A 23796-nucleotide genomic window follows, 5' to 3' on the forward strand; every position below is an offset into this window, starting at 1 on the left:
GCTTTGCCTTTCAGCTGTTTCGACTTTAGGCCTAGCTCCTGGAACTGATTACGGCCGAAACTTGGGGTTCCGCTGTAGTTCTTGTATTTTGTTTATTTCCTCTTGTCTCCAAGGGCAAGTGGAACAGAATTCTTCCTCCGTTAGCCATGTGTGTCATAAGAGGCGACTAAAATGCTGGGTGCAAGGGGCTAGTAACCCTTTCTCCTGTATATATTACTGTACTAAATTTAAAAGGAGAAATTTTCATTTTTCATTTTGGGTCACCTGCCTCAGTGGGATATGGACGGTTCGTTGAAAGAAGAAAGGTACCATTTTGGAAACTTTATTTAAAAAATGGTATGTTATTTTTTCCTGTAAAATATGCACATTTTGAATCATAAATGGCTAAAGCATCTTATAAAAAGAATATTTTCTATGATTTACCTGTTAAAGTGCTAATTTACCAACTACTAATGTACTAGTTAATAAACTTAGAATTACTGGATTCTCTGCTATAACTTGAAAATGTAAGTTCTGGTCAGCTTAAAATTTTTTGTGATTTTTTGTTGAAACAATCTTGCACTGATTTTGGGAAAGTTCTTTTTTGCCAGTTTTATTAAAAAATGGTTTCTCACCAATAACTGAACAATGTCTCTCCTGAAAGGCATCGAACGCTAAATGTTGGTACAGTATCTTACTTAGATACTCAACTGCACTGAATATTTATGCCACTCTGTACTATTCTTCTTGCATGCATTAAGGTAGAGAAGATTGGGTTTATGGAATATGGTTATACTTTTCTTAGATTGCACAGCAACTTAAGTACATAATTTACTTTTATAGTATACTATTCCATTTGTTAAATAACACTGGTGATTACTACTCTTAAACCAAGAAAGGTATGGGAATAAATAATACTCATGTTGAACTGATCATTTTATTCTCAGCTTGACAGTCTTTCATTTCAGTAATATAAAGAAAATAACTAGACAATGATTAATTTATTAATAGTTAGAAAGACAGTCTTATTAGAACATTACTCAAAACTGAATAAGACAATTTGTAGCCAACACCAATTTAATTAAACAATTGAGCTCAAAAGATTCTGAAAATTTTAAGTTTATCTTTAAAACTGCTACACTCATTGCAGAATATCTTTCAACAAGTGGGCAACAATACTGCTGAGAAAACAAGCCATAAATTGGAATTTAAAATGAACCCTCTTACAAAAAGAGAATTATTTAAATACTGTAACACCCTTTTGAGAGAAATTTCACATCAAGGATCTTTGCTTCTTTAACCTTTGTGTAAATGTGACTAACTATACAACACATATATAAGAAAAATGCTTATTATAACTACAAACAACGATATGTCCAACAGTGATTTTTTGGAGATATACATATTTAAAAATCATATTAAGTAAGTATTGCAAAAGATATATAGTATAACTTAGATGTTTCACTATTTTTTTCAATCCTCTTCCTCAATAAACTTAGTAAAAGAAACATGATAGAATGTTTATGGCACAATAAGTACGTTATTGCATGTCTGCGCGCCACTGTGCCCAACTAAAAAGCAAACTGCTGTTCATGCATCTAATAATTACAGGTTAAAAGACTGATTTCAAGATACGGAAGGATCCATTATGTATCGAATGACTTCAAAAATTAAAATTATTAGCGGTGAAGAGGTTAAGACATGTACAATTCCATGTGACCAGTCATCATGGCAGTATCCCCAGAGTATGTTGACTTATCTATGGCCAACACTGAGTACAAAGAAAAAGGAACTGACAAATTCTCACACATTCAATTTTACAAGTTATATGCCATCACGAACTTGCAGACGATTGATACTTTAGTACTGATGCTTTCATATATTCATAAAAATACACTTATGTACAATGTACAAATGTGTTACAATAAAGTCTAATGTACACATCACCCCCAGATGCACTGTAACCTAGCAATCACAATTAGGGTAGACTACATGTCTAGGGCAAGGTGGAGTCAAAAAATCATATACGTATAGAACTTTACAACAGTACTCTTCATAGTAAACTGGGTCTTATGATCTATTATGGCATTTTTGGAATGAAATGCAATGAATACCCAAACACGGACAGAGTTCACTCTGCCCTAGACTGCCTACCAACGTTTACCCTCAATATATCTCGATAAATAATGAATCTAAATTTCGTCTCCCTTGAGGTTGTCGGCGAATTGACAAGGAAAATTCGCCTAACCCGAGTTCCTACATGTGACGAAATAACCATCAAGTAAGTTCATATTCATTAACATTTCTTTTGTATCCTTTCTCATCAATTACAGCCTCATTACCGTTGAACAGTGTGCATTTCTTCTCAATTGGTTCGTCGAGAAAAGAAAGTCTTGTCCATATTCCAAGTTGCTGCTGGCATGGTGCTAGGTTTTCTTCTAGTCAATGAGCAACCAACAACCTTTTCTGTTATCTCCTCACGAAATATTTTTTATGACCTGTTTGAAAGAAATATATGTATTTTTATTTTTTAACACCAGTATCTTAAAATTGCTGATGTTATAATTTTCTATTCACTAGAAATGGGTGTATTTTCACTGAAGTACATCTAATCAAGTTAATATTATTATTATTATTATAATCAAGGGGGAAGCGCTAAACCCGGAAGATTATACAGCGCCTGGGGGGGGGATGTGGAAGGCATTCAGGCTTAATTCGGGGAACTGGAGCACAGATCCAATTCCCTAAATCAAGAGCCCCTCACCAACATCAAGGAACCTTCCTTGAGGGGAATCAAGTTAATAAATGCCATGGATTATCTGTTCTATAACGAAAAAATTATGTAATGGCATATTTAAACTACCATTTTATATATCCCAAATACTGTATATGTTTCCCATGTATGTGTACATACGTGTTTATGTATGTGATTAATTAGACATGTGCAACATCTGGGTATCTTTATTCTGTAGATGTTTAGCCCATCAAAGGCTGTCAATACACTGCAGAAGAATGGAGGTAGAAAACGAGGTAAACAGTCCCAGTCTAGCAGCAGGTTTTTTTGAAGCACAGGATAGGTAGCTTCGTTAGGAAACAGGATAAGTGCTTCCTGACGCAGGTCGTAGTCATATAATAACCTGCAGCTGGAGGTTTTGGTCATCTGACCGAGGCATTCCCCAGTTGAAGTAGGTGGGTTCTGCTCTTAAGTGGTAGAAAATAGTTGTGATGTTCTCTGTACCCTGATTCCATGGTGATGCTGTCTGACAAGGTATACATCAGTGGTATATAATACAGACGAGATGAATTAGACATGTGCAACATCTGGATATTTTTATTCTGCAGATGTTTCTCCAACCAGTGGCTTTATCAATACAATACAGAAGACTGGGGAATTCCGCCTACCAGTGACAATTCCTTCTATCCCTTCCATTCATAATCTTCCTCTCGCCAATCTACTCTTCCACCATCCCCACTTCCCTGCTCACCTACACAAAGGTCTTACCTATACTCTCTTGATCTTGATGTGGCAGTAGCGAGACTTGTCTCTAAGTCTTCAGAGCCATTAGCAATGACTCGTGCAATCATAAGGCGATTTTAAACAATTCTGGGAGAAGCCAGAACTCTTCCTGTTCCCAGAGTTGTTTATAACTGTTGTTAGGATTTCGCCAGTCACTGGTAACAAATTTAATTTGATTTTAGCTACATCTCGCCACGACTATGGTGCGAGATTAGTCCATAAATTCTTGATAATCTCTAGTGTATTGATTATATTTATATTAAACAATGTGCACTAAACCTGCAAGGGTCATACAGCACTAAGGACAGGTGCGAGGGTGAGGGATTAAGGAGGGGGGGGTGAATATGGGTAGCATTTAGTGGGGTTGGGGGCTAGTGTGGGTGCAAAATTGAAGTCAAATTTGGTATAGTTGGTCATTTTCTGTCAAACAGAGCGAGTTATGTTAAGGGACTTTCAGTAAGGTCAGCAAGTGTGTGATGGTATTATAAATGTGGGAAATAAATTTTGCGTACTTTCATAGAATGGACAGCGCAACAACTGACAAAATGTACGTTGGTGAAACAACCAAAGGCCTTCACAGCTGCATTCCTGAGTACCACTATGCCAACAGAAATGACTTGAACACCTGTGTTATTACACCGTAACTCGCACAATCACTTAACTACAAAGGAACAATACTCATTTTCGGGGAATACGATACAGAGAGGAGAGAGAAAGGAGAGAGGAGAAGAGAGAAAGGAGAGAGGAGAAGAGAGAGAGGAGAAGAGAGAGAGGAGAAGAGAGAGAGAGAGAGAGAGAGAGAGAGAGAGAGAGAGAGAGAGAGAGAGAGAGAGAGAGAGAGAGAGAAAGAGAGAGAAAGAGAGAGAAAGAGAGAGAGAGAGAAAGAGAGAGAGAGAGAGAAAGAGAGAGAGAGAGAAAGAGAGTGAGAGAAAGAGAGTGAGAAAGAAAGAGAGAGAGAGAAAGAGAGAGAAAGAAAGAAAGAGAGAGAGAGAGAGAGAGAGAGAGAGAGAGAGAGAGAGAGAGAGAGAGAGAGAGAGAGAGAGAGAGAGAGAGAGAGAGAGAGAAATCCTATAATCAGCACATCCAACAATATCACTGAGAACAGTGATTTCAACACACATGACTCCCCTGCCAAGAAGGTTCTAGATCGTTTTTCCCTATTTATTTATTTATTTTTATTTCCCCTCAGGGAAGGTTCCTTGATGTTGGTGAGGGGCTCTTGATTTAGGGAATTGGATCTGTGCTCCAGTTCCCCGAATTAAGCCTGAATGCCTTCCACTTCCCCCCCCCAGGCGCTGTATAATCCTACGGATTTAGCGCTTCCCCTTGATTATTCTAACTAACCCTTGATTATAATAATAATTATTTTTATTTATTTATTAATTTGAGCATGATACAGTGAAGTACAAAGGAATACAGTTATTACAGTGCAACATGCCAAAGCCCCTTGTTATGCAGAGCATTATGGGCAGGCTTATAATTAACTTAAGATTAACTAAGCAATGATATATTCAGTGGTAAAAACATTATTGTAAACAGATAACAATTTAGCACAAATGAGTATTACAAAGACAGGTCATATGGTTATTTACCGTGTTGCTGTGCATTCAATAGAATGGAGTATCCTGTTAGGTAATGTATTTAAAAAAAAAAGTTTGATTGGGTCACAGGTTAGACATTTATGAGATACAATAATGAGAAACATTTATGAGATACAATAATGAGAAACATTCATGAGATACAATTATTCAGTATTTATTTAGTTGTGGGTGAGTAAGTGATTTATACAGAAAAAATGTTAGAGGGACTAGTACCGAACTTGCACACGAAAATCACTCACAACGAAAGCAAAAGACTTGGCAGACGATGCAACATCCCCCCAATGAAAAGCAGGGTGTAACTAGCACGTTAAGAGACAATACAATAAGTGTCAGGGGCCCGAGACTGTTCAACTGCCTCCCAGCATACATAAGAGGGATTACCAATAGACCCCTGGCAGTCTTCAAGCTGGCACTGGACAAGCACCTAAAGTCGGTACCTGACCAGCCGGGCTGTGGCTCGTACGTTGGATTGCGTGCAGCCAGCAGTAACAGCCTGGTTGATCAGGCTCTGATCCACCAGGAGGCTTGGTCACAGACCGGGCCGCGGGGGCGTTGACCCCCGGAACTCTCTCCAGGTAAACTCCAGGGAGCACTGCAATAGAGCTGCCCATCCAGGCCAAGGAAGACCTTACACTCGCTTTACCTGTCTCTTCACCTCACTATGTTCTCCAGGTTTATCTATTTGCGACTATGAAGAATCACTTTATACCGTATTTTCTCTCTTTATCATGTTGGCATTTTATACTATTTGCTCTCCACAAGCATGTAATGCTTATGGGGATAGGGGAGTGTGAAGTCAAGGTTATTTCTGTGGTAGATGTTGCAGTAGATGAAGTTTATGGTAAGTGGTCAGTAGTAATTTGTAAAGGACTGGTAGTGCTGTTACAGGTTATCGAGGTAAATTTGTTTTTGACCCCTTTGGGGATGAGGTTCGAATGTCATGTAGTAGTATAGGTAACAAATAATGATGTGGGAAAATCTGTGAGACCTGTGTAAGGGTTGGACGCGGACATGAAAGTGAAGTATATAGCGGTACTACTGGGCGTGGGGAGTGTCGGGGAGAGACTAGAGTACGTTATGATAATTTCTCTTTCTCTTTTAGATACTAGATTTTACTCTCCTGAAAAATAGGGCACCTGCGAAAGTAAGGTGTCCTTTTACCTAACAGTAAAAGGATTGTGTTTCATTGCAGTGAAAACATGGTCCTGTCTCTCTCAAGATGGGGCACTCTGCCTGTAGCTTGAAAAAATTGCCAGGTGGTCGTAACTCCAACAGTTGCAACATTATAAAAGGTATACAAAACCGACAAATTGATAAGTAAGACATGTGCAGCACTAGATATCTTTACTGACGAAACGTTTCGCTAGTCCAATACAGAGATGAATCACACTCCTTTTGACATCATTGTTGGTAGAACACGAACGAAATGAAGTGGAAATGTAGCTTGTTGTAATCAGTCCATCAACCTTGGTGTAAGATGATCATTCTTAGCCTGAACAGAAGTAGTTGGCCAGAGACGTATGCAGGAAGGCGAAGTGTATTATTATTATAATCAAAAAGAAGCGCTAAGCCACAAGGGCTATACAGCGCTGCAGGGTAGGGAAGGAAGCGAGGGTATTGGATGGCAGAAGGGAGGAGGGATGATCAGTAGGTTACAGAAAACAGCGGGGCAGGGGATAGTACGGGGGTAGAGGGTAGCAAGAGATTGAAGTAGAAAGGGCTGAAGGTATCAGAATTTGTGAAGTAAGTCAGTTGTTGTCAAAAAGTCAATGAGAGAGTCTGGATGAAAGGTGGGTCCATCAGCGAGAAGGGAAGGTAAAGAGAGAGCAGCAGAGCGAAGACGACGACGGAGGTAAATTCTGCGTGCTCGTTGATAAAGTGGGCAGTCCAACAGAATGTGGCTGACTGATAATGGAACTTGGCAATTCTCACAGAGAGGAGCAGGGCGCCTCTCCATGAGATATCCATGAGTAAGACGAGTATGGCCAGTGCGAAGACGGGAGAGAGTAGTCTCCCAACCTCGACACTGGTGATAAGAAGACGGCCAGTAACCTATACTCGGTTTAATAGATTGAAGTTTGTTGCCGAGCATAGTAGACCAACGTTGTTGCCAACGGGTGTGAAGTTGGGAAGATATTGCAGCAAAATAGTCCATAAATGGAATACCTCTACATGAAACTGGTAGGTCATGTACTGCTGACCGCGCAGCAGTGTCTGCCTGTTCATTGCCCTGTACGTCAACATGACCAGGGACCCAACAAAAAACAATATCTTTATGCTTGGTAAAGATGCGGCGTAGCCAAAGTTGGATACGGAGGACTAAGGGGTGAGGTGTATCAAATTTCTGTATAGCCTGTAAAGCACTAAGGGAGTCTGAGACAACCACAAATGATGACACAGGCATAGATGCAATACGGATAAGTGCTGTAAGGATGGCATACAATTCAGCAGTAAAAATACTAGCCGAAGATAGTAAATGCCCTTGTACGATGCTGTCCAGAAACACTGCTGCGAATCCTACACCGTCAGAAGACTTAGAGCCATCTGTGTACACAGCAATGGCATGAGAATGAGAGTGAAAGTGGTCAAGAAAATGAGAGCGGGAAGCGACCGTAGACAGTTGGGCTTTCGAGCAAGGGAGAGAGAAAGAACAGACTCGAACAGCTGGAACTTCCCAGGGGGGGTAGGGAAAAGTGAGATGCTACATGTACATAGAAAGGTGGTAATTGAAGAGAAGACAAGAGCGAATGAAGGTGAAGAGAGAAGGGATGGAGTAAACAGGGGCGGCGAACAAATAAAGAATGTCTACTAATATCCGTGACCATTCTATAAATGGAAGGATTGCGGAGATCATGAGAGCGTACATAGTAGCGAAGGCAATGGGCATCACGGCGATTGGATAAGGATGGAACGTTCACTTCTGCATAGAGGCTCTCGACAGGGGAAGAGCGAAAAGCACCAAGGCATAAACGTAATCCTTGGTGATGAATGGGGTTAAGGCTAGAGAGAGTAGCAGGAGATGCCGCTGAATAGATCTGGTCACCATAATCAAGTTTCGATAAGATAAGGGTGGAATGTAGGCGAAGGAGGGTTCGACGATCAGCTCCCCATGAAAGATGAGCAAGGGTTTTAAGAAGGTTCAGTCGGCTGTGGCAAGTTGCCTTCAGAGAGGTAATGTGAGGTTTCCAGGATAACCTACGATCAAAGAGGAGGCCCAGAAACTTGACTATCACGTTCAGGGATACGGGAGCCATAGAGGTACAAAGGATGATCGGAGATGACAGAGCGTCTAGTGAAAGTAATTTGGTGGGTTTTAGTGCTGGAAAATTTAAACCCACGTGTGGTGGCCCAATTGGAAACACGGTCGACTGCATGCTGGAGAGAAACTGTAATAAGGTGACAGTCAGCGCCTGCACAGGCAATAGCGAAGTCATCAACATAGAGTGATGACCAAATATTTGATGGAAGACTAGAGGCCAAATCATTAATAGCAAGGAGAAAAAGTGTTGTGCTCAGAACACATCCCTGGGGGACACCTTCAGCTTGGATAAAGTCCGGGGAGAGCACATTATTAACCCGAACACGGAAATGCCTGTCAGTTAAAAAGTTCTTAAGGAAGGATGGTAGATTGCCTTGAAGGCCTAAGGAGTGGGCTTGGGCTAAAATATTATACCTCCAAGTTGTGTCATATGCCTTCTCAAGGTCAAAAAATATGGCAATAACTGAGTGGTTATTCGCAATGGCATTACGAACATACGTATCCAAGCATAGTAAGGGGTCTATGGTAGAACGTCCCTTACGAAAGCCATATTGACGAGTGGAGAGACTGTTGTGTGTCTCTAAATACCACACTAAACGTCTATTTACTAGGCGTTCCATCACTTTGCAAACTGCACTGGTAAGAGCAATGGGACGATAGTGGGAGGTTTCATGTCCCATAGTGCCTGGTTTGCGGAAAGGGAGAACAATGGCGGATTTTCACAGCTGTGGAAGAACTCCTTGTGACCAAATAAGATTGTAAAGGCGTAATAGGACTGCAAGGGCTGACTGATGTAAATGTTGTAGTATACGAATATGAATGTTGTCGGGCCCAGCTGCCGATGATCGGCAAGCTGAGAGTGTTGCCTCCAGTTCTTGAAGTGTAAAAGGCACATTATACTGTTCTTCTCTGAGAGAAGAAAAGTCCAAGGGTGCTAACTCTCTGGCAGACTTTGAGGAAAGAAATGAGGGGCATAGATGGAGTCCCTGAGAAATATGGACCAGATGATTGCCAATTTCATTGGCAACATCTAGTGGGTTTGCTATATCAACACCGGCAACCCACAGAACAGGAGCCGGGTCAGGAGAATATTTACCACTCAGTTTTCGTACTTTTTTCCAGACTGCACTCATAGAGGAAGCAGAGGTGATGGTGGAGACATAATCTCGCCAGCAAGTGCGTTTAGCATCACGGATGACACGGCGAGCGATCGCACACTTCTGCTTAAATTCAAGAAGTCTCTCTGTGGTTCTATTGTACCGGTACCTGCCCCATGCAACGCGTTTCAAACGTACTGCACGAGCACAAGCAGGAGACCACCAAGGCACGCATTTCTGAGAATGCCTGCCCGAAGTTTGGGGTATAGAATGAGAAGCTGCGGTTTAAACGGAGGACGAGAAGAGGTGTAAAAGCTCATCGATGAAGGACGAAGAAGGAACCTCTCTAAAAACAGTTAGGTGTGAGTAAAGGTTCCAATTTGCCTGATCAAATTGCCAGCGTGGGATGCAAAGAGGTGGTGAATATGAAGGGGAAGTAAGATTGATTGGGAAATGATCGCTCTCATGTAAGTCCGGAAGAACAGACCAAGTGAAGTTTAATGCGGCGGAGGAAGAGCAGACTGAGAGATCGATGCAAGAGAGAGTGTGAGTCCGAGGATCAAAATGGGTGTGAGTACCTGTATTTAAAACATGGAGGGGGTGGGTGGCAAGAAAAGCCTCTAACTGAATGCCATGGGAATCACAGTGAGACCCCCCAGAGGAAATGGTGGGCATTAAAATCACCAAGTAACAGAATCGGTGGTGGTAATGACGAAACAAGAAAGGCAATATCCGGAATAGATAATGCCCAAGAAGGAGAGAGATATAAAGAACAGAGCGTATACCACCTATGCAAGTGGATACGGGCTGCTGTGTAATGCAGCGAAGTACGAACATATAGCTGATGGTATGGAATATCAGTGCGTAGAAGAAGGGCACTTTCATTAAAGGTCCCATCAGGAAAAGGATCTGAAGAATACAATAAATTATAGCCTGAGATGGGAGAGATAACAGCAGAGTGTAATTTTGGTTCCTGTAAGCCAACACCAACAGGGGAAAACTGGGAGAGTAATGTCTGAAGCTCACCCCGATTACCCCTGAGGCCGCGTATGTTCCACTGTAAATAGGCCATGACTGGCAATGATAAAGATACCTGAAATCCGCAGGTAAGGGTTCCTACGGACTAGAGGGGTTAGAAAAGTCCACATGCGGAGGCAGTGGAAAACGTTCAAGCAGTGAAGGAACGGTGCGCTGTGAAGAAAGGAGTTGCGCAGATGGAGTAGAGGAGAGAAAAGGAGCGGAGGGTGGATCAGTGTCCATTGATGGTTTGGTCTCTGCAATATATTCAGAGATTGCTTCAAGTGTTTCAGAATTCAGAGACGTCGTATGGGAGACAATATTGGAAATGGTAGGGGGAGGATGAGTAAAGATTGGAACTGTAATGGACTGTACCAAGGTAGGGGGGGACGGAAGGGTGGAGGGAACTGGAGAAGCGTGGAAGGGGACAGAAGAGGCAGAAACCTGGGAGGTGGCAGAAGAGGAAGAAACTTGGGAGGGAACAGGGGAGGAAGGTACAGTACGAGGAGGAGGGTGAACCTCTACACTTGTAACAGAGCCAGTGAGAGGGGGAGAACCAGGTACAGAGACAGGGAAGGGAAAATGAGGAGGTGAGCCTCATGACAATTAAGTCAGCAAGATGCCTCGTTGTGCTCCGGGTTTTCTCGTGTTTTCACGGTCTTTTCAATAGTTACAGGAACAGTCAGACAGCGTGTCAGCATGCCTCGTTGTGCTCCGGGTTTTCTCGTGTTTTCACGGTCACTCTTACGTGCTAGAACTTTAATTTGTGTCATCAATCCTATACGATACATCCCTCAAGCGCCTGGAACCAATCTTGGGCAGAAAACATTATATACTGAGTCAAAAAAGGAGAATTAGTGTGCACTACCTAGCAGAGTTTACTGCCAGAGGGGAATCAGGCCTGTGTCCCGTGTGAAAAAAATAATAATAATTGAACTTTTCGTGTCAGAGGAAAGAAAGTCTCCCTGATAACATTGAGTATACATAGTGTATAGTGTATACTACAGTGGCTCCCTAGTATATTGATGATAAAGGCTAAAGTGTCATTTGAAAACAGGTGAATTTGTAAATGAAGTGATAAGCCTATAGAGGCAGGTGCCAGAAGTCGCCAGAAACTTACCACAGGTCAGCTGTTTTTAATAATCTTCCTGGCTTGCTAGTGTACTCGCATATAATCTAGTGATACCAGTGAATAGCAGAATACAGTGTTGTAGTAGCAACTAACCAGTATTATAATGGTACTTAGTGGAGTGGAGTGACTTTCATTAGTTTCTTTTTTCTTGAAATACCAGACGTATACTGTGAATTTCATATAACCTGTAGTTACCAGCGGTCGCAATATACACAACGAGAAGCAATTATTACTACAGAAAAAGCGTCCTTCCTCCAAAATTTCCACCAGTCAACTATAGTGATAATATAGCATTTATTGTGGTGGAGACGGAAAAAAAAAAATAGAAAAGCTAGATACAGCGATTGATAAACAAGGGTTGAGGTCGACCGTTCGTCATTGTAGGAGTTGCCAGCAGTCACCGGTTTCTTCAACACGCAAGTTATACTTTTGTATCAATCAAATCACATATTACTCGGGTAGATAATTTCCAGTAGATCCTTCATGTGTTAGCTCAAATCACCGACCAGTATGTTTTAAATAAGTGACCCACTGATCAGATCAGATCGACTGGTCCGAACCCTTGACTGGTCCGAACCCTTGACTGGTTTCAAACGGTTTCGTTGGACAATAAAGCAGACTGTAAACGGATGGGGTTGTAGGCGCCCTTATAAACACAAACATTAAATATAAATCAGGAACGTGCACGGTAAGCTGTCCAATATACAAAAACAGTTAGAAACAGAAATACAAATAGCTAGAGCTTCATTTAAGGAGGTTATTAATAGAATATTCAAGAGGTTGCTAGTAGAATTGCAGTAAATCAACCATTCAAATCATTATGAAGCTGTGTGTAGTCTGTGGTCAGTCAAACAAACGGGCTTCCACATGGGTAAATTGTCATTTTTGTGGAAATTGGTGTCACGCCCCTTGTGCAGATATCCAAGAACTAGCTACAAGCAGTGTTAAAACAGGGAAGTGTTTTTGGGTATGCCCAAATGAGATAAATCTGTGGACTAAAATCACAAGGGTATTAAAAGAGGACAACATCAAAGCTGCTTTCATAGAAAACCTGGAAGCTTTCTACAACAGATGGGAACATAAAAAGTCTGGGCTGAATGGTACTGCCCTTGATACTGGCCATGTAGTCAGAAACTGTAAGGCTGGAGATGAAGTCCTGGTAGTCAGTAAATGTGGGGCTGATAGTGCTGTCCTGGGAGACAGTAATGGTGAAGCTGGAGGTGCTGTCCTGGGAGACAGTAATGGTGAAGCTGGAGGTGCTGTCCTGGGAGACAGTAATGGTGAAGCTGGAGATGCTGTCCTGGGAGACAGTAATGGTGAAGCTGGAGATTTTGTCCAGGTAGTCGGGAATTATACGCAGGAAGGAATACATATAAATGACCTCATAGGGGACAGGAGCCATAGTAGGGAAACAAGTGTAGTCAAAGATAAGATAAAACCAATATTGCAAACTAGAAATACCGCAGGAAATAGCAAACAAGAGGACTCCACTAGCAATAGTGAGGATATATTACCAAAAACAACTGGTGGGAGCTCCATTGTTGGTGCTAGGGAGGATAGAAGTAAGACAGGGAAACATGCACCAACAGGGAATACAGTCACAGAAACCCAAGGCAAACGGAAACCAAGCCTGTGCACATACTATGCACTTGGTATCTGCTGGCATGGGAAATCTGGAAAAACAGATGGGACGTGCAACTATGACCACCCTAGAAAATGCCATGCCCATATGACAACAGGAAAATGCAAACTCCCTTCCTGTAAGCTTTTTCACCCTGAACTGTGTACCTCTTCAGTACAGGAAAGACTGTGCTATAACTTAAATTGCCAGGCATACCATCTAAAGGGGACAAAAAGATACAAAACATCCAGGCCATGGGAAAACCTGGGTAGCCACAGCCACTCAAGAGGGAGAGGTTTTTTAGTGCCAGGAAGGAAAAAAAACTGGCAGGAAATGGCAGAAATCGTACACCAAATCCAGTCATTCCTGGAGTGGAACCACAGTCGATGGCCTCCACTCCAAACCAACAGATACAGATACTAATGCCGGAAAAAAAAGTCCCCCCCAGTACCAACAATACCACCAGTCCGATAACATTCTTCTTTGCAAATATACAGGGTCTAAAGCCAGCAACAAACAACAAAATACCTTTCATCCGTGGACTGCTTGCAGAGGCAAAGGCAATGTTCGCGGCTTTCACTGAGACCCACATAAAGGATCACTTGGACAACGAAATATGGATCCCAGGTTACAACCTATACAGATGTGACAGAGTGAACAGGCAAAAGGGGGGGGGGGGGTTGGCCTGTACATTGCAGAGTCACTTGTTTGCACAGAACTGCTTAATGCCTCAAATGATGTAGTGGAAGTTTTAGCAGTAAAGGTCGAGAACCAAAACCTAGTCATTGTGGTAGTCTACAAGCCTCTGGATGCAACATCCCAGCAATTCCAGGAACAGCTGTTAAAAATTGACCACTGTCTGGAAAATCTTCCTGCTCCTGCACCCAACATCTTGCTCCTGGGGGATTTCAACTTAAGGCACCTAAAATGGAGGAATATAGCAAATAATATTGTTGCAGTAATAACACCAGGAGGCAGCTCTGATGAAAACTCACACTCACACGAGCTTTTAAATCTCTGCACAAAATTCAATTTAAACCAGCAAATAATAGAGCCTACTAGACTGGAGAATACACTAGACCTCATCTTCACTAACAATGATGATCTGATAAGAAATGTCACCATATCAAAAACAATATACTCAGATCACAACATAATTGAGGTTCAGACATGTATGCGTGGAGCCCCAGACCAACATAATGAGACTAGTCACGAGGGAGCATTCACCAAATTCAACTTCAATAACAAAAACATAAAGTGGGACCAAGTAAACCAAGTCCTAACCGATATAAGCTGGGAAGATATACTAAGCAACACAGACCCCAACTTATGCCTAGAACAGATTAACTCGGTGGCACTCGATGTATGCACAAGGCTTATTCCTCTAAGAAAAAGGAGGAGTAGATGTAAAATAGAAAGAGACAGGCGCTCCCTTTACAGGCGACGGAAAAGAATAACAGAGCGGCTAAAAGAGGTCAATATATCTGAAATGCGTAGGGAGACACTGGTCAGAGAAATAGCAAGCATCGAACTTAAGCTAAAAGAATCCTTTAGGAGTCAGGAATCGCGGGAAGAACTAAAAGCCATAAATGAAATCGAAAGAAACCCAAAGTATTTCTTCTCCTATGCCAAATCAAAATCGAGAACAACGTCCAGTATTGGGCCCCTACTTAAACAAGATGGGTCCTACACAGATGACAGCAAGGAAATGAGTGAGCTACTCAAGTCCCAATATGACTCAGTTTTTAGCAAGCCGCTAACCAGACAGAGTCGAAGATCAAAATTAATTTTTTATGAGAGAGCCACAAAATTTGATTAACACAAGCCTATCCGATGTTATCCTGACGCCAAATGACTTCGAACAGGCGATAAATGACATGCCCATGCACTCTGCCCCAGGGCCAGACTCATGGAACTCGGTGTTCATCAAGAACTGCAAAAAGCCCCTATCACGAGCCTTTTCCATCCTATGGAGAGGGAGCATGGACACGGGGGTCGTCCCACAGTTACTAAAAACAACAGACATAGCCCCACTCCACAAAGGGGGCAGTAAAGCAACAGCAAAGAACTACAGACCAATAGCACTAACATCCCATATCATAAAAATCTTTGAAAGGGTCCTAAGAAGCAAGATCACCACCCATCTAGAAACCCATCAGTTACACAACCCAGGGCAACATGGGTTTAGAACAGGTCGCTCCTGTCTGTCTCAACTATTGGATCACTACGACAAGGTCCTAAATGCACTAGAAGACAAAAAGAATGCAGATGTAATATATACAGACTTTGCAAAAGCCTTCGACAAGTGTGACCATGGCGTAATAGTGCACAAAATGCGTGCTAAAGGAATAACAGGAAAAGTCGGTCGATGGATCTATAATTTCCTCACTAACAGAACACAGAGAGTAGTCGTCAACAGAGTAAAGTCCGAGGCAGCTACGGTGAAAAGCTCTGTTCCATAAGGCACAGTACTCGCTCCCATCTTGTTCCTCATCCTCATATCCGACATAGACAAGGATGTCAGCCACAGCACCGTGTCTTCCTTTGCAGATGACACCCGAATCTGCATGACAGTGTCTTCCATTGCAGACACTGCAAGGCTCCAGGCGGACATCAACCAAATCTTTCAGTGGGCTGCAGAAAACAATATGAAGTTCAACGATGAGAAATTTCAATTACTCAGATATGGTAAACATGAGGAAATTAAATCTTCATCAGAGTACAAAACAAATTCTGGCCACAAAATAGAGCGAAACACCAACGTCAAAGACCTGGGAGTGATCATGTCGGAGGATCTCACCTTCAAGGACCATAACATTGTATCAATCGCATCTGCTAGAAAAATGACAGGATGGATAATGAGAACCTTCAAAACTAGGGAGGCCAAGCCCATGATGACACTCTTCAGGTCACTTGTTCTATCTAGGCTCGAATATTGCTGCACACTAACAGCACCTTTCAAGGCAGGTGAAATTGCCGACCTAGAAAATGTACAGAGAACTTTCACGGCGCGCATAACGGAGATAAAACACCTCAATTACTGGGAGCACTTGAGGTTCCTAAACCTGTATTCCCTGGAACGCAGGAGGGAGAGATACATGATTATATACACCTGGAAAATCCTAGAGGGACTAGTACCGAACTTGCACACGAAAACCACTCACTACGAAAGCAAAAGACTTGGCAGACGATGCACCATCCCCCCAATGAAAAGCAGGGGTGTCACTAGCACGTTAAGAGACCATACAATAAGTGTCAGGGGCCCGAGACTGTTCAACTGCCTCCCAGCACACATAAGGGGGATTACCAACAGACCCCTGGCAGTCTTCAAGCTGGCACTGGACAAGCACCTAAAGTCAGTTCCTGATCAGCCAGGCTGTGGCTCGTACGTTGGTTTGCGTGCAGCCAGCAGCAACAGCCTGGTTGATCAGGCTCTGATCCACCAGAAGGCCTGGTCACAGACCGGGCCGCGGGGGCGTTGACCCCCGGAACTCTCTCCAGGTAAACTCCAGGTAAACAGTATCGATATGGGAAAGACGAGAAAGCTCATGAGCCTGGGTAGCATTCTGTATGGTGACGATGCACGTACCGCTCTTAAGAGCATGAAAAGAAATATCTTTACCAACATGGCATAGGAGTGCCTTGCCAATACTGTGGTCAGAAAGATAGGCAGTAGAGGAAGTCGGTCGTAAAGTGAAGAATTTAGTCCATTGTGCAGTCTGAAACTGAGCGTGGAAAGGTAGTGAAGGACGTGTCGATCTTTTCTGAGAAGAACGAGAAGGTGGAGAAGTATCATCAGCAGGTAATTGTCGTTGTCGTTTAGGCGTGGGACCAGAGTTGGTCCGATGTGGAACGGGCCGGCGATTCGAAAATTGCCGCACCGTAGAGGGAGAGGCCGGAAGCATAGTCAGAGGAGAGCGAAGGTCAGATAAATCGAAGGAGTCAGTCGAGGCCTCAGTACCTGAAGCGGGTGAGGAAACAGCACCGGCAAGAGGTACAGAGGCATGAGGAATGTCCGAAGAGTGGTCCAAAGATGAGGCAGGGTCAGAACGGGGTGCGGTATCAAGAAGGGGCCCAGGGGTAGCAGGTTCATGGACTAGGGCTGCCATGGTTAGGTTACTTCTTTCTTTTTGTTTTTAAGAAAAAAAAAAGAAAAGAAAATAAAATAAAAATAAAAAAAAGAATAAAAAAAAGGGGGGGACCGGGGAGGGATAGTTCCTAGGAGGAATGAAAGGGCCAGAAATCTCCCTCTGCACCCAAGAGGACCTCAGCACCGCAAGTAGCGCAGATGCAGCATGGAACCCGTGCCATACCCTACCCATCATGCCAGTAAACCGGCAATCCAGGATAGCAACCTCACATCTGCCGAGCTACCTTGGTGGACAAGAGAGAGGGCGGCCGGAAATCCGCCACAAAGCATACCTCCTTCGGCCACCACCCCCGGAATCCGAAAGGTGGCTTCCAGAGTTACACCCGTCGCCCAAGAGACACCCAAAGCCACCCTCCGGGATACCGGAGAGGGATCAGGACATCCCCAGGCAATCCAGATTCCACGGCAAACTACGCCACCGCCAAGAACCTCAACGGAATGGGATGGACCCCGGTACCCTTTCCCCTACCTAGGAACTAGCGTGCCTGTGGGAGAAAAAAAAAAAAAAAAAAAAAAAAAAAAAACCCACAGGCCAAAAAGGAAAGGAAAAAGGGGAGGATGGGGAGGAGGAGGAGGAAAGGAAAAAGGGGAGGATGGGGAGGATGGGATAGGGAATGGGGGATTGGGGGGTAATTAGGTTCGGTCTGAGGAAGTAGACCGACAGGTCTAATTCCTCAGACCAAGAGCCTCTTCACCACGCCAAGGAGTCCCCCTTGAAGAGGAAATGAAGTATAGATCGAATTCTTTGGATCAAGAGCCCCATACTAGCGTCAAGGCACCTTTTAAAAAGGGAGAAGTGGAGACGACCTTATTTACGTATGGAATAAGTTTAAAATATAGGTCTATTTTAGGCTAGGTTTTTATCAAATTTGAAATACTAAGTGTATGAAAATACTAAATTTATCACAACTAGAAAGATAATTTATCTCCATTTTTGGCAAAGCTTTACTTGTATATTCTCCCTAGGAAAGTGCCTTGTTGCTGGCGAGGCTTTAGATCCATAAAAATACTTATATTTCTCTTTCTTCGATCGAACCTGATTGCCTTCCATTCCCCAGGTGATGTATGGACCCTACGGGTTTAGCATGTCCCCTAAACATAATATCTTCTAAATTACCGAAATTTATTTTTAAGTTAACTTTAACATGCATACTGGAAACAGGAGAACATTAAGCCTGGGAGACCATGCCACAACTTTAAGGTAAACAAGGCGATAACTGTGTTACTGTAGCCTATTGTCATTTGAACATATTATTGCACCCAGTTCCTACATTAAATTAAGTTAAAAGGTGAATAGTGTTCTTATTTCACCCAGGTAGAGTAGAATATTTAAAATATGATTTTTTCTAGTTTATTCAGCATCATTGTTTATAGTTGCCCCATGAGTCAAATCCACTTGACCAGACAAAGTGCAGTACAGTAAACTGTGTTTTGAGTTATGTTTTAGGTTAAGGATCATGCTGGCCGTCTCATTGTCCTACCTCAGATACGTCACTACTCTCCCAGCGATGGTTTGAGGTCAAACTGAGTCTGCGAAGCATGACCTGGGGAAGTTTTGTGATACATGAACCTGGGCTGTTATAGCTCCATGACCCATCATGTCTCCCTGTTTATATTACGATCGTTATAGCGCTAAGATCATAGACCAAGCAATATGTTTGGTCTATTAATCTATACATGCAAAACTGTTTGCAATCAGAATTTATATTCAATAACTATTTTAAAAAATCATGCATCTTTAATTCGTCAACACTTACTATAACTCGATGATAATGTCCTAGATGCCAATTATATTGGCCAACTGAATCAGTGAGAGCCAATATTGATAAAAGAAGATTTTAAAATATAATAAAAATATATGTGATTCATGGTTAGAATGCGTTCTTGCATATTTGTATCAAAGTTCACAAGTGTACAGTACCTTCTCAGAAGACCTGCACTCTGTGGTTCTCCCGGTCGCAGACGAGGATGTTTCCATTTGACATAACCGCCACACCTTCAAGGCCCTTGAATTCTCCCTCTCCAGATCCCCAGCAGCCGAATGCCCTTAGGAAGGAGCCGTCGGGGTGGAAGATCTGTATACGGTTGTTGCCACTGTCAGCCACGAAGATGTATCCTTGGTCGTCTACAGCCACTCCCCTGGCAATCATGTCTGAGTTCATATAACATATAACGTTTCTCAAAATTATTTGTTAGCCAAACACAAAAGCGTAATCAACACTGGTCATTGATATCAACGAACTATGTGGAGACAAAGCTGATGAGTATTGTGAATTTCGGTGTCGCCCTAAAGCCCAGTTTGGCAAATTATTTGTTGAGAAAGGCTTTAGCGAGAGGTCTAACTATACAATATTCATTATTTTGTTTCGCTGTTTACGTGTGAATTCGTTTATATGATTTATTAGGTTCATTATAAAAGTATTTTTATGATATATCACACACACTAGTTTATATATATATATATATATATATATATATATATATATATATATATATATATATATATATATATATATATATATATATATATATATATATATATAACACTGCGCTAGCCAAGGATTCGAACCCATGTTGTACTGGCCTGCCTCATGGTAAACGAGAACCACATGACGCTTTAAACCACAGGTTGGGCGGTCCTGTGGTTTAAAGCGTTATGTGGTTCTCGTTTACCATGAGGCAGGCCAGTACAACATGGGTTCGAATCCTTTGGCTAGCGAAGTGTTGTTATTGATCAATACTACTCGTCCGTGGTTACAATATATATATATATATATATATATATATATATATATATATATATATATATATATATATATATATATATAAATAAAGGTGGACGTTGACTTGCCTTGGGAACTTGAACTGTCCCTCGTCGCTGCCCTCTGACCCAAATGTTGTTGTAACCTTGCCATTAATGTCAAATATCTGTATGCGGTGGTTGTTGGAATCTGAGACGATAACTCGATTGGTGGAAGAGACAGCGATGTAATGTGGGTGCTCGAGCTGTCCAGGTTTGTTGCCCATTGACCCAAACTTGCCAACGAAAGACCCGTCAGACTGGAAGACTTGTACACGATGGTTCTCTTTGTCACAGACGTAGATGAATCCGAGAGCATCTGTGGTTACACCCCATGGGTAAGAAAATCGCCCATCTCCACCACCTTGGCTTCCGAAGGATCGGAGGAACATGCCAGATGGATCAAATACTTGAATCCTATGGTTGTAGCGATCGGCAATGATATACTGACCGATTCTGTTAACAGCAACTCCCGCCAGACAATCAAATTCACCTTCTGCACTTCCATAAGAGCCAAATTCTTTTATGAACTTACCTTGTTGGTCAAATACTTGCACGCGGTGGTTGCTAGAGTCAGCAACCACAATGCTGTTGTCGGGTCCAACAGCTATGCCTCTTGGCCATGTAAAATTTCCAGGTTCACTACCCCTACTCCCGATCTTAATTAAGAGGCGTTGTTTCTGCAGGTACTGGCTCCTATGTAAACTTCCGAACGGAGTAGGAACCAGTGTACCTGCTTGTGGGAAAGTAGGGGTAGCGTGCACGTTTTTTGAATCATCTTCAGAAGATTCGCCCTCTTTGGCAAGACCAAGAAGATGCGAGGACCGAGAGCGAGAGATAGCTCTAGCTCCGGCTCCTACTGTGCTGCTTGTACCAGGTCGTGAGCTGCCTAGGAGACCGCTGGTGCCACTGGCACTGCTGCCCAACCCAGTGCTAGCACTGCCAAGACCGGTACTAGTACTTCGACCAGTGCTATCTCCTCCTGCTGCTCCGCTTCTGTTACCATACTTATTCTTGAGGTAGCGGGCCCAGTTAGAGAGCTGGGTAGATGATGAACCACCTTCTTCACTTCCGGTACCGCTACTGCTTCCTATTCCTGACGATGTTGCACCTGAAGTAGTGCTACGTGTTGTGGTAGAAGTTTCAGGTTCTACTCGACCATAACGAGGTCGATAACTGGAGGCGGAGTTTGTGTCAGGAGTTGTCCCTTCTTCATCTTCCAGGCCTGCAGAGCTTTTGCTTCTTGCCAACCTTTGTCTTCGTTCCTTTAATTCTTCAAAGCGAGCCCGGCCAGTGCCATGTGTGGCGGCAGGAGTAGATTCATCAGTGTCATCAGGTCCTAAAACGGCCGAACTTTTTGACCGGTTAAGAAATCGGCTTTGAAAAGTTGGTTTGGTATCCTCCTCGGGTACTGCGGCCCGAGAACGGTTCAGGTACTTACTTGAGTAGGGATATTTAGACTCAAAATCATCTTCCTTTTCCTTGGCCTGAGGTTTCGGTGTGTCCAGGTACGATGGGCGCCGGTGACTGGTTGTTCCCGTGTCGGTGCTGCTGGTGTTAACGCTGGAGGTTCCATACCTGCTGGTTGGGGTGGTGGTGCTGTTGCCATTGCTATTCTCACTGCTACTGCCATATCTACTTGCATAACCGGAATCATTTACACTAGAACTAGCTGGTGGGTATGAATTCCTTTCACTCCAGGTGCTCCTAGAGCTAGTAGCCGGGGCAGCTACATCGCGAGCCTGGGCACTCTTCCCCAGTAGGGGCCCAACGTCCGGACGAGAGTATTCTGATGTAGGTTCCTTCTCCTCCTCCTCCTCCTCTTCCTCAGACGACTCTTCACTCTCCTCGGACTCGGAATCATCGCTGCTTTCTTCATCTTCATCTTCATTCCCTGATTCCTTCGAGGCCTCTGCTGAAGGAGTACCGGCTCGTCCTAAAAAACGTGATTGAAAACGAGAATTACTCTGAGCGGACGTTCTAGAAGTATCAACTTTAGATGTGGACGGTTTTGTGTCTGCCTTCACGAAACGGTTTCTAAGTTCCTCGGTAGAGAAGGCTGCACCTGTCGCTTTCTTAGGGGATGCTGCCCCATCACCTGACTTGTTGCTCTCCGTGCTGTTGGAGCGAGATAAGCGGCGCTCGAAGCCTGTGGTGTCGAGGGGCCGGGGGCTTCGAGTTCCACTTGTGTTTTTATCCTTATCTTTATCCCCTACAGATGAATTAGATGAAGAACGGCTGAAGGGATAGGAGCGCTGTGCTACACTAGTCACTCCAGTATCAACACTCGTTTTGCGGGCCAGAGTAGGCCGACCAGATGTACCGTTGGCTCCAGTAATATTGGCATCTGTTCTGGAGCCTATGTACTCACGCCTACGACTGGAGTCATCTTCACGAGTCATAGAAGACGTGGGGGAATGATTTACAGAGGATCTGGGTGAAGTGGAGGTGCGATCAACGCGGCTCTGCCGCTCGTCATCTTTGATGGAGGAAACGCGTTCACCTGCGGGCTTGGGAGTGGTTGGTGTGGAGGGAGTGGAGGAGCTCACTGTTGGCGTTGTGGCAGTCGCTCCTGGCGTGTCTGCTGCTTTATTTTGTTTCTTAATTTTATCTATTTCGTCTTCATTGCTAGTTTGGCGTGATGTTTTACGCTGCACAGGGGTCACGGGAGGCTTGGGTAACGTGGGTTGTACAGGCTTAGGTGGTTCTTCCTTCTTTTTATTCTTAAGTTGATCACGCTCCTGGAATCGTTTCATGACACGGGGCGAGTCGTAGAGTCTGACGATCCCGGACAGCGGGCCGCGCGAGGCATCCTCTGTGTCGAGGACTCGCTGTCGTTTGACTCCGTCCTCTTCGGCGAAGCGAACCGAACGCTCCTCGTCTTCTTCTTTGCGCATGAACCTTGACCGGAACCGCCGCCGCCCAGAGTCAGCCGAGGAATCCTCGTCGTGCCTGTGAGGACAACAGGTGAGCTGGGCAGAGGTGGGAGACCACGACTAGAGGAAAAGAAATAGAGACGCTCCAACAGGTGGGAAGGACGCGTAGGAATGATAAAACGTCAACAACATGAATGCCACGGTAATGCTATCACAAAGTTATTCTGTTATGCCACATAATTTGGACGATCTACATGATTAATAAGCAAATAGCCATAGAGCAGCATGTGAGCTGACGTTGGTGAGTTACAAATAAATAAAAGCAAAATACTTTTCCGTAAGAAGATCAGTTATAGCACTGATATTTAAAGTTAGACTTATCGTAAAGATCTATACATATTTAGATTCGTTTTTAATGGAAAGTTATTTATAAATTGCGCATGTGAGTTCTGTTGGGTTGCATGCAAGTAGAGCCCTAAGATGAGGGCTCGGGAGGGCCGCATGCAGGGTAGAGCAGGGATCGGGAGGGCTGGAGGGCAGGACTGAGACCTCAGTTATTCCAGAGTGTGTTAGTTACCATTTTATCCTAGGCACAAGTCGATTTGACACTAGGCCTGTTGTACACGCGTGCATGTTAGTTACCATTTTGTCCTAGGCACATGTCGATTAGACACTAGGCCTGTTGTTAGTTACCATTTTGTCCTAGGCACATGTCGATTAGACACTAGGCCTGTTGTATATGAGTAC

The 23796-nt window shown here is 43.4% G+C and overlaps 1 protein-coding gene across 8 annotated transcripts in view; it reads right to left on the reverse strand.

The window, feature by feature from the left end:
• Positions 1–902: 902 nt before the first annotated feature.
• The window catches only part of tn (tripartite motif containing protein thin), a 229547-nt gene continuing 206653 nt past the window's right edge, over positions 903–23796 (reverse strand). For 4 of the 8 annotated variants that reach the window (XR_008408914.2, XR_008408911.2, XR_008408917.2 and 1 more), the window contains 4 exons: positions 20225–23125; positions 19295–19512; positions 18855–18917; positions 903–2477 (listed from right to left, as the gene is read on the reverse strand). Coding sequence is in view for 1 of the 8 variants with exons in the window: in XM_053795137.2 (XP_053651112.1) it covers positions 19299–19512; positions 20225–23125 (3115 nt within the window). In the remaining 7 variants the exon portion in view is untranslated. Of the gene's footprint in view, positions 2478–12722; positions 12903–18854; positions 18980–19294; positions 19513–20224; positions 23126–23796 lie in introns of all 8 variants that reach the window. The other 4 variants (XR_011392866.1, XR_011392868.1, XR_011392867.1 and 1 more) reach the window with 4 other exon arrangements.

This window comes from Cherax quadricarinatus, chromosome 37 (assembly GCF_038502225.1).
Source record: "Cherax quadricarinatus isolate ZL_2023a chromosome 37, ASM3850222v1, whole genome shotgun sequence".
Classification (NCBI taxonomy): Eukaryota; Metazoa; Arthropoda; class Malacostraca; order Decapoda; family Parastacidae; genus Cherax; species Cherax quadricarinatus.